General features: G+C 43.4%; 1 protein-coding gene across 1 annotated transcript; it reads right to left on the bottom strand.

Moving 5' to 3' along the window:
- Nucleotides 1–1,929: 1,929 nt before the first annotated feature.
- Nucleotides 1,930–11,514, bottom strand: LOC144506238 (putative G-protein coupled receptor 139). The gene is made up of 2 exons (XM_078232096.1): nucleotides 11,448–11,514; nucleotides 1,930–2,840 (listed from the first exon to the last, which is right to left on the bottom strand). Exons 1-2 carry the CDS (start codon nucleotides 11,512–11,514, stop codon nucleotides 1,930–1,932), a joined length of 978 nt encoding a protein of 325 aa, XP_078088222.1.
- Nucleotides 11,515–12,067: the final 553 nt, after the last annotated feature.

Genomic DNA, 12,067 nt, shown 5'->3' with positions numbered 1-12,067 from the left:
GAAATTTGTGATGTGACAGGCGTTAAAACTTCAATTTTTGGAAGGAAAAAGTAAAGCCTGAAAAAAAAACAATACAGTAAAAAAATGAGGTAACCTGGGAGAAAGGAATGGGTTCTGCCTCATCGATCGTTGCAAGCATAGGTTTACGCATGATAATTCCCTGACACAGCTCCTTCACCACTGATTCACCGGTGTGGGTAGAGACGATGGGGAGTTGAGAGTACGAGGATTTCAAACGTAGATCCTATTATCGGAGCCAGAAGAGAGGGGGAGGCTGAAGTACGATATCAAGTAGATGCAGAGAAAGGCAGGAAGACAGGCATAAAAAATAATTTCGAAAAATAACGAGAAGTAAATTCGCTGATACCAATAACAGCCACCGACTCAGACAACCAGATTTTTTTCGCAACAGGCTGTTAGAACATAAAACAAATGGCATAGAACAGTACAGCACAGAAACCTTCATCCCACAATGTTAGGCGGAACATGTCGAAAAATTAAACGAATCTTTCTGCCAATCAATGTCAATTTCTGCTTTTTCCTTGCATATCCATCTGAAGCCTATTAAATGCCCCTGTCATGTCTGTCTGCACCACCATCTCCAGCTGTGCGTTCCAAAGTGCTACCACCCTCTGTGAAAAATAAAATTGCCCCTCACATCCCCCTTGCAATTTCCGCCTCTCACCCTTAATGCATGCTCTATAGTTGTAGTCATTTTAACACAGACATTAAGATGATGACTGTCAACCCCATATATTCGTCTCATAATTTTATAGGCTTCCACTAGGTCTCGCCTCAGCCTCTGCTGCTCCAATGAAACCATTCCTAGTTTGTCCAGCTTCTCCTTATAGCTCATATCGTCTAATCTAGGCAACATCCTAGTAAACTACATCTGCACCATTTTAGAGGCCTTCGAATCCTTCCTGTAGAGGTGACATCCGCGTTGAACACAATGCTTTAAGCGTGGCCTAACTAAAGGTTTATAAAACTGTCACGTGAGATCCTGACTATTGTCCACAATGCCTCAATCAATAAAGGCAAGCATGCCATTTTCTTTCCTCACCATTATAGCTAGTTGTGTGGACAAATTCAGGGAGCTTTCGACTTGAATACCAAAATCCCTCTGTACATCAATGTCATTAACTATATGCTTCCCCTGAACACTTGATCTCCAAAAGCGCAGCAGCTCACACTTGCCGGGTTCAAAATTCATCAACCATTGCGATGCCCATACATGCAACTGATCTATGTCCAGCTGCATAACTTGGAAAGCTTCTGCATCATCCACAACTCTACCCATTTTTGTGTCGTCTGCAACCTTACTAATCCACCCATCTGCGTTTTCGTTAAAGTAATTTACGCATATCGCAAACAGCAGATGTCCCTTTACGAATCCCTGCAGAACACTATGTTCACAGTCCTCCAGCCAGAAAAAACACCCTTCGACAACTATTCCCTGAAATCTTTGGGCGAACTGATTCTGAATTAAAGTGGCAAAGTCACTGTGGATCACGTGATGTCAGTCATCTGGATGAGCCTACCATGACGAGTATCGAAAGCCTCATTAACATCCATGTGGTCATGGCCTGCCCCGCAAAAAGCCATGCTCATTTTCCCTAATTCGGCCTTGTTTTGCCAATGTCTGTATGTATTATCACTAAGAATCATCTCAGTAGTTTCCCAGACAGCGATGTGAGGCTCACCGATCAATAAGTTCCTAGATTATCTGGTTCTCCTGCATTGAACAGAGGAAGAACATTAGCTACATACCAGTACTCTGGATCATCTCCCGTGGCGAGGGAAGGGACAGAGATCTTTGTCTAGGTCACAGAAACCTCCGCTTTTGTTATTCTCGTACCTCTGGCGACAAATACTAAAACTACTGAATGGACTTTGTGTAAAACAATTGGATTACGCCAGTATGAGGCATTAGTTTATGTGCTTCTTAATTAATTGAATTATTGTGGCAACTGGATACCTCACCGCACTTTTGAACTGCTCTCTGAATTTCGACTGAGTCACCCCATAAATAAATGTATTTGTACAGCAGCTTAAATTGCGCAGCATACCTCCGACCCGCCGAAAGACATAGAGGGAAATATTGTAATGGTTGGGATTTTTTCCTCCAATGTTATAATACAAAAAATCTATAACATGCGTCAACCACAGAAGTATGAAGCTGCCAGAAATGGTGAAGAGTAAAATCGCTGATCTTTTTCTGCTCTTCACCTCTGGGTCACTGACATTATTTCTCTTGCTCTGGCCTGTCAGTCTTTTACGAGCGCGACTGGCCACTATAATGTACCTTACTGTCAGGACATTGAATAACATAATTAAAGTGAATGGAAGCACTGGCGTTAAAATCTTATGAAACCAGTTCAGACCCACCCATCCGGCCTCAGTATAATAGCTTGGCTTGTCAACACAGAACCATGGCACATTGTCGATTATCACTCCGACATCATATGTAAAGTAGAAGGGAACATTTTTTAAACAAAAGAGGATCCCTGTTGTTGCTAGAACCACAGTCGCAGTTTTCCCAGTGCAATATTTCGTTTTCATGTTCTGGCAACAAATAGCCACAAAGCGATCGAAGGTGAAAGTGACGGTGAACCACACAGAACAGTCAGTTGCTGCAGGAATCAGGGTAAGAATGACACTGCAGACTGGGGTGATGCGCAGGAAAGAGAATGGGAAGTAATAATAAATGACTCTGTTCAGTATCATATCAGTGACAATGACTAGTAAATCCGCTGCTGCCATGGCCACCAGGTACCGAGTAGTGCAGGTGGAAAGTCCACACTTTCCACGCGACAAGATCAGAATCGCCACTAGATTAACTGTAAAGTGGAAATAAGAAGAGTCAGGATATAACTGATAAAAAGAAGCCATCTTTTTTCTGTACCACACAGTAAGGTTTGCGTTATCAAAATCGCCTTCCCATGGATCAGTTCAAACTTGACACATCATATTGGCATTTCAACCCGCCTCAATTCCATCAACTTTTAGCGTTATGTGAAGCTGGATAAAGGCCAGAAGTATGCTATTTTCCACAGAATCTTCGGCGTGCAAACATTAGTCGAGCTAGCAGCCTCCGGTTTGACCAGTTTGACTCTTTTAAAATTGTTCCTTATGGTTTGCAATGAACTGGGAATGCTGAAATCTGAAGAAATGTCATGGTCGTTACATCAAAAAGTAACACTTCTTTGCATCGCCTTTTTGGGCCAGGATGAGCGTCAAAATTGAACCAATTATGGAAACTCAGTCCCAACTAAAAGACGCCCCAAGGAAAATGATATAAATGTTGGACATGTAGTCACATTTGCCAGGGCTTTGTCACGTCGTCCAGGTGACTAGATGAGACTATCACGTTCCTCTGAAACCTTGTTTCTTCCGAGCCAATGTTGTACCTTCCATGTGAGAACGACTTAGGATAAGAGACGCATCTATTGATGCTCAGAGACTCGGGCGCCAAACTATTCACCTCCTTGCTGAAGCACTATGTGGAACCCTATATCCAGTTATTAGTGATTGAATAAAAGCTCAATTGTGAGACCACTGCAATTATGACCATTGTCAGAATGCAGGTAATTAAAACACTCAGCAACTCTGGTAGCATTTATGAGAACAACAGTGACTGAGTATAGGTCCTTCCATTTTGCATTGACATTGCGTTCTTGCAGTTGTGGCAAATAGACATGCACCCAAATGCATTACCTTGTTAAAGACAGGACTATGAATCATAGCTTTATCAGCAACGTGACAGTGTACCGTTGAGTGTAGGCGGTGCAAGCGTAGATTGGGAAATGAAGGGCATGTCCCATTTTACGATATCATCTGTGATAAAATATACGGATTCTAAAGGGTGCCAGGTTCCCTTGCGAAGCCAATGCAGGGAAGCTGGATAGGTGAGTATGTGAGTTTGTGATTGGATGATAGTGTAGGTTTTCAGGAAAGTAAGCTAATGAGTAAAAGTAAGAGAAAGTGATTGGATGGCAACAATCAGTGAGTGAGCCTTTCCTGAGTGGCTGGATGCTTGCAGTGAAAAGGTGGCTGAGAGTGCAATCGAATAAGTGGACGAGTAAAATGATGCATGAGTTGGTAGTTAGCACGTGTCCATGTGAATGAGTGGGCGGCTGAGTACACGGACTAGGGTGTGATGGGTGAATATATGGGTGAATGTGTGGGGGAGTACGTGGCAGAAAGGGAGCGGCAGTCAGGTGTTGGGATGTAAATGCCAATTCAATTGGAGGCATAACTAGGGCTGTTAATGTGAACATGTCTATGACAGTGCATGGCTTGGTGGAGAAGTGGTCAATAATGCTGTTTCACAGTAACAGGGACCCGAGTTTGATTCCAGCCTTTGGCGGCTGTCTGTGCGGAGTTTTCACATTCCGAATGTGTGGAGTTTAGGTGGATTAGGTAGGACTACCCCACGGGGCTACGGGGATGGAGGCAGGAAATGGGCCTTGGTAAAGTATTATTTCTGAGGGGTGGTACGTAGTGTCTGGCCAAATGCCCCACATCTTCACTGTAGGTGCTTTACGATTTTTGGGGGGGATTGGAAGTATGGTTGGATTCTTGGGTTATGGAATCGGGTGGTTGCTACTTCTAGTTCCGTCGTGGGTAATACGATCAGGTCAGATAATAGGCACATACGTTGGGTGTGATAATCATGTTGTAAGGTATAGGGAATCAGGTGGGAGATATTTCGGGTAAGAGAGTAGTTTGTTTGGGGTGCGATATATGGTGCTCCTGGAATGTATGTCGTTCAGGGTAGTCAGTTAAGATATGGTAGTGAGGTCTGAGTGCCAATTGGCTCTGGTCACACTGTGCATAGTCTGGTTCGGACAGAATTGATTTTCGAGGCAGGGGATGAAGTAAACTGGGACGACTGAGTTTTTAACGTGGCAGTAAGCTCTGTCGAACAGCTATTGTAGTTTGATCATTGTAGTTAGATTTACCAAGTATTAGCATTATCACGTCGGGTGTTAGCTCGGTAATGCTAATAGTCTGGCTGTGTCATGTCTGTGTATAGTCGTGTAGGGTGTACATGGCTGGGGCAACTCGTCAGCGTGTGTTCTATTGAGGGTTAAAATGCCCGAGTAGTAGATCTGGAGTGGTGATTATGTCGGATCGTGTGCAGATTGTTTGGATCAGATGTAGTTCATTTGAAGTAGTCGTTTTGTTTCAGTGTTGTTTGGCTCACTTCCATGTCGGATTTTTGTCGACAATTCAAGTCGGGATGATATGCTACTCAAGTCAGTAGGAGATCTGTCGGGCAGCCTGAGGGTTGCCTATTTTGTTTCGGGGCTGGCGTGTATTGGATCAGGAGCGAGCCATTTAGTGTCCAAAGATGTGTAGGCTAATTAGATTAGCCATGGGTTCCGTGAATAAAGCGAATGTTGGACTTAGATAAGCTCCCATTTAAATGCCCTTTCGGAGAGTCGCTGTGGACTCGTTCGGCCGAATTAACGTCATATGCTCCGTACGGATTCGATGGTTCTACAGATAATGTTGGTGATTGACAACTATTAAATAGTCCAATATTTCCAGGTTTGGTTTCATTTAGGGACTGCATGCCTGATCAAAACTGTTGTTGTTGCTGTCAGTGCAAGAGTCAGTTGTAGGTGTAACAAGAAAGAACACTTCCGATCCTCGAATGTCTAAACTTCACGGGTAGTTTGAATGCATGCGCATTCCCTTTCCGTGAATCCGATTCGCAAGCATCACATCAACCAATATATTTTCTGTTCCCAACATCGCAATATTCGGATGCAATACACTTATAAACTTTCACCAGGCCTGCAACGTATGGGACATTCAGGCTGAGAAGCAATGGGACAGCAAATGAGAAATAGCAGAGTTCACAGACCATCGTTGAGATCGAATTCAAGGCAGGAACAAAACAAGAATAATAAAAATAGGACAACCAATAAAATGGGCGATTGATCTCGGACCAAGTATTTTTTTCTTTTCAGGCATAATAGCAGAACAGCGGGTACCAATGATGTTCCGTTTTAGAGAAGACGGCTCCAGCTATTTTCAAAAGTGTTGGATTAATTTATGTGAAGCACTGTGTCCACCGTGTCCTGATTGGGAATTCCCAAGCATATCTCTACACACACCTCCTCCTCTAGAACATAGAACAGTACAGCACAGTACAGGCCCTTCGGTCCTCGATGTTGTACCGAGCTTTGTCCGAAACCAAGATCATGCTATCCTACTCCCTATCATACTGATGTGCTCCATGTGCCTATCCAATAACCGCTTGAAAGTTCCTAAAGTTTCCGACTCCCCTATCACAGCAGACAGTCTATTCCACACCCAACCACTCTCTGAGTAAAGAACATACCTCGGAAATCCCTCCAATATCTCCTACCATGAACCCTATCGTAATGCCCCCCGAGTAACAGCTACATCCACCCGAGGAAATAGTCTCTGAACGTCCACTCTATCTATCCCCTTCATCATCTTATAAACCTCTATTAAGTCGCCTCTCATCCTCCTCCGCTCTAAAGAGAAAAGTCCTTGCTCCTTCAAACTTTCCTCATCAGACCTATTCTCCAAACCAGGCAGCAGCCTGGTATACCTCCTCTGCACTCTCTCCAATGCTTCCACATGCTTCTTATAGTGAGGTGACCAGAACTGCACACAATATTCCAAATGTGGTCTCACCAAGGTCCTGTACAGTTGCAGCATAACCCCACGGCTCCTAAACACAAACCCCCTGTTAATAAACGCTAACAAACTGTAGGCCTTCTTCACGGCTCTATCCACTTAAGTGGCAACCTTCAGAGATCTGCGGATATGAACTCCAAGATCTCTCTGCTCCTCCACATTCCTCAGAACCCTGCCGTTGACCTTGTAATCCGCATTCAAATTTGTCCTACTAAAATGAATCACCTCGCACTTATCAGGGTTAAACTCCATCTGCCATTTTGCGGCCCAGAACTGCACCCTATCAATGTCTCTTTACAGCCTACAACAGCCCTCCACCTCATCCACTACTCCACCAATCTTGGTGTCATCAGAAAATTTACTGACCCACCCTTCAGCCCCCTCCTCCAAATCGTTGATAAAAATCACAAATAGCAGAGGACCCAGTACTGATCCCTGTGGTACACCGTTGGTAACTGGTCTCCAGTCTGAAGATTTTCCATCCACCACCACCTTCTGTCTGCTATGAGATAGCCAGTTACTTATCCAATTGGCCAAATTTCCCTCCGTACTTTCCTCATGAGCCGACCATGGGGAACCTTATCAATCGCCTTACTAAAATCCTAACCTCTCTTCGCGACTATCTTGTAGCCGCCTCTGAATGGAAAAATTGGACCAATGCAGTTCCACAAAAGTCTGCGCTGGTACCACAAGAGTTTGCAATGAACATAATTGACTTAGATAAGGAGCGTGAAGGCATGGTAGCTAAATATGTAGACAGCACACAGTTAGGAAGAGATAGAAACGTGGTGAGAACGCTAAAAATATGTTTAATGAGTGGGAAAACACTTAAAGACGAAGTGTGATGTGGAAATGCAGGGGTTTATTTTCTGTCTGGCATGAATAAGTTTTAAAGAAGAGTGTAAGACTTAAACAGAAAATAAAGACTAAATTATTTCTCAGTGCACAGGGTTCTGGGTTTTCTAGCCCATGAGTCACGGAAGATTTCCATATCACTGCACGTGCAATAAAATAGTTAAATGTAATTCTATCCTTCATTGTGATTGAAATTGTCCAGTCATATCAGGATGCCATGCTGCAGTAATGAGGTGGAGATGCCGGCGTTGGACTGGGGTAAACAGAGTAAGAGTTTTAATAACACCAGGTTAAAGTCCAACAGGTTTATTTGGTAGCAAATGCCATTAGCTCTGTTTGAGAGCATGCCCTGTTTGAGAGCAGATATCCACTCCATCTGACGAAGGGGCAGCTAATGGTATTTGCTACCAAATAAACCTGTTGGATTTTAACCTGGTGTTGTTAAGACTCTTACTATGCTGCAGTAATACAGAGTAAGAAGTTTAACAACACCAGGTTAAAGCCCAACAGGTTTATTTGCAAATAAACCTGTTGGACTTTAACCTGGTGTTGGTAAACTTCTTACTGTGTTTACCCCAGTCCAACGCCGGCATCTCCACATCATGGCAGTAATACAGGGCAGTTGTGGGACCGCTTCTCAATTACTGAGTGTATCTTTGCCTACCTTATTGAAGTAAAGATGCGAATGTTTTCAAGGCATTACTGAGGGGTGGCATGGTGTCACAGTCGTTAGCACCGCTGCCTCACTGCGCCAGGGATCCGGGTTCAATTCCTGGCTTGGGTCACTGCCTGCGTGGCGATTGCACGTTCTCCCCATCTCTGACTGGGTTTCCTTTAGGTTCATGGATTGCTTCCGACACTCTGAAAGATGTGCTGGTTCGGTGCATTGACCCGAACAGGCGCCTGATTGTGGCCACGAGGGGAATTTCACATTAACTTCATTGCAGTTTTAATGTAAGCCTTACTTGTAACTAATAATTTAACTATACTTTTGAGGAGGTTTGCGAGATTAATTCGTCGGGGGATCAGTTTGTATTATCATGAAAGTTTACAAAGCTTAGGTAGTTTCCTCTCGCGTTTAGAAGTGTGACGGGAAAGTTGACTGAATTGAGAAAGGTCCCGAATTCTATGGACAAAGTAGAAGTAGAAAAACGTATATCCTATTCTGGCTGAGTCCAGAATTTGGGAGACTGCACTGAAATACTTATTTTCTTCTCGCTTTCTCAGAGGATTGTGCGACTTTGGAATTCTTTGCTCAGAGGGCTCTGTGTGCATGGACACTGGACATGTTACAGTGCAGATATCGTGGAAATTATCCCACAATCTGAAAGGTGTGGCAGTCTTTCACACGCATAGTAGTTTGCCAGGGCTTGGAAAGGTGAAAGAGTATCGTAAGATTCCACAAGGTGTAAGCCCATGAGGGTAGGATAGGATAGGATAGGAGGGTTGTGATCGCTGGTGTTTTCAGAATAAGATGGTGAAATGGCGAAGAAGAACTTATTGCACGTTGGATGGTTTGGTTCAAGGCGAGGTTAAGGCGAAACCGCTCCTGTTTCTGGATGGGAGTGAGGATAACTACTGCAAGAAATGTAAAGACCACAACTGAACAGCTGGCAAACTCAGCGCGACCGAATTCTTGGGTGAGAAAGAGTGAAACATTTCAGATGCACGTGGTTGCAAGAGGGTGCCAAGACGATGGAAAAATACTGGAAGAATTAATTAAACTCCACGCGGAAAATTGGGTCACAGGGAATGAACTGAAGGTAGATTAACATGGTCAGCATGCTTGCAGTTAATATTGAGCAGTCAATGCCATGAAACTGAGAGGGAGCAGACGGGGGAAGGAAGCAAAATATTCGTAATGATCAGTGTAAGGACGAGTCTAGAGTGAAAATTAGAATCGAAATTGATTACACTTCTCCATTAACATTGAATTAATTAAATGCGCTCAACAAAGTAATAAATGTTCCCTGGAAATGATGGGTGAGAAAGGATTCTGAGCAGCCCAGAGCCAGATATGGCTGGGCGGGCGGGAGGCGTGGGGCGGAGTGAAATTAAGATGGAAATGGTTAGCGCATGGAAGGAGTGAAATGCATTTCAAGCAGGACATTCGGAATGAACTTCGAAGGGAGGACCAAGGAAAGCAAAAAAAACACACACTTTGGGTCAGCGAACGTTCCAACAGCGGATACTTTGAGAGGTTCGGGTTGACTGGACCTTGGAACAGCGAGTGCCGAATTGATAGTGGCAGAAACGTACACAGATAAATCGAAAGCAGTCCAAATTTCTGAATCATGGAAACTGCATGTCCTGTAGGCCAGTGCGGGTGAAAGGTAGCTGATTAAGATTTTAAAAGGGGAGACAGTTCAAGAGAGGAGAAATTCAGTATCAAGTTCGAACTGATTGATGCATTCAACAGTCCAAAGATGTGCGGGTTAGGTTGATTGGCCATGCTAAAATTGCCCCTTAGTTTCCTGAGATGCGTAGGTTAGAGGACTTAGCGGGTAAATATGTAGGGATGTGGGGGTGGGACCTGGGTGGGATTGTGGTCGGTGCAGACTCGATGGGCCAAATGGCCTCTTTCTGCACTGTAGAGTTTCTATGATTCAATGATTTGCGAGGAAGTCGATGAAAAATTATTAAAATAATCAAACGGGAAAATATGGCCATGGGTGCAGTTGTAAAATGATTTAAATTCGTGAATGAACACAAAAAAGGCATCAAAGTATATTTGCATCTCAGGACTTCTGATCTGGGAGATGATCAGCAAACAGCGGTTGCTTTAAACGTCTAACAACCAAATTTTGATTATGCCGCCATTGTGCACTGTGTGTGCATAATATTGTTCATAGAAATCATAGAAACCCTACAGTGCAGAAGGAGGCCATTCGGCCCATCGAGTCTGCACCGACCACAATCCCACCCTACCCCCACATATTTACCCGCTTATCTACGCACTTTAGGATTCTAAGGGGCAAGTTTTAACCGGGCCAATCAACCTAACCCGCACATCTTTGGACTGTGGGCGGAAACCGGAGCACCCCGAGGAAACCCACGCAGACACGAGGAGAATGTGCAAACTCCACACAGACAGTGATCCGAGCCGGGAATCGAACCCGGGATCTTGGAGCTGTGAAGCAGCAGTGCTAACCACTGCGCTACCGTGCCGCCCGACTGCGCTACCGTGCCGCCCGTGTTCTTTCACGTTGAACAACTGACACCATGTGTTGGTGAATGCAGAAATAGATATTTTAAATAATGAGCAAGATCTCAGAAATTATGACAACAGGAATGATTGGACAATGTAATGGATCTCCTCTCGAGATAAGAAAATTCTGACGGCTTAAGTTAAAGGTGTTTCAATTTAGAGACACAATACGAAGATGCAGAATATATCTACACTTCCATGTGTTCTAAACTAACACTTCATCAAATAGCACAATCAGTAATCAATTCAAGCAAAAATCAGGAAGGACATCTGTACTCAGTGCAGAAAATATGGAATTTATTGTCAAGCGGGTATATTTTGATTGATTGCATTTAAGAGAAATACCAGTCATTAGATGGCCACGGGTGTAAAGACTTCCATTTTTGTCATTGCCTGCACACTTGGCGCTGCTCCACAATGTTAGTTACACCGAACAATAACAACTTCACCCGAATGTAAACTATAAGCAAACACTGGATAACACAAAGAACCTCAGACCTGCAGCCATAGGTACATTTTCCGTTAGATAAACACAAGGTAACCACAGAGGATGTCCATAGGAAAGCATATAGCTGGTTAACTACCATGAGATGTTCAGTCCATATTAGTCGTAGCTTAAATACAAGAGACCTGTAGATATAGATACTAGAGACCACAGGCTCATGTCAAGATTTACAGAACTAACATGGGCATAGTCACTTACCCGGTACACCAATAATGGCAAGGGTCGTGTAGTATATTTTCAATATTCTGTGAATTAGTTCATACATTTTCCATGTAAAGTCGTCAGTCTCTTAATAAAGTCCCGAATTAAGATGTGAGGAGGTGCATTTCTAATTGATTTATATATACTGTGAGAACCTCCATTGGGATGAAGCTATTGCGAAATTTTTGAAATTGTTTTTCATTTAAATTTAGAGTACATTGTGACATTTGAGTTAATTCCCCAGAATGAGATAACAAATTTAACACGTGGACTTAGTGGAATTTAAACAAGTAACATAGAAAGAACAGTTCTGGAGGTTGAAGCAAACCCAATCAGTAATATCTTTCCCATGTTCGAACGATAATGTAAAAAACAGGCTCCGCAAAATAGTTGGGGATCGTGTCTCAGTGTATTTGTCTGTGAAATAGGAACCAAATTCTCGGTGCCCCGAAAAATCTCCTTTGAAATGGGGCTATACTATGATTCGACAGTACCACCTACCAGAAAATGAACTAGATTCCTATCCTTGCAAACAATGTTTGATGAAACAGCTCTTAAGGAATGAAAGAACAAATGGAACAAATGTGATATAGCGACACAAGGGAAGGATTAGCGGT

The sequence above is a fragment of the Mustelus asterias genome, chromosome 17 (genome assembly GCF_964213995.1).
Source record: "Mustelus asterias chromosome 17, sMusAst1.hap1.1, whole genome shotgun sequence".
NCBI lineage: Eukaryota > Metazoa > Chordata > Chondrichthyes > Carcharhiniformes > Triakidae > Mustelus > Mustelus asterias.
This window is presented reverse-complemented; position numbering and strand designations above follow the sequence as displayed.

Excerpts from the sequence above, each read along its gene's own strand:
- LOC144506238 (XM_078232096.1), bottom strand. The coding sequence starts at position 11,514 with ATGTATGAACTAATTCACAGAATATTGAAAATATACTACACGACCCTT. Across the intron at positions 2,841-11,447 it reads TGCCATTATTGGTGTACCGG|TTAATCTAGTGGCGATTCTG; the intron begins GTAAGTGACTAT and ends TCCACTTTACAG.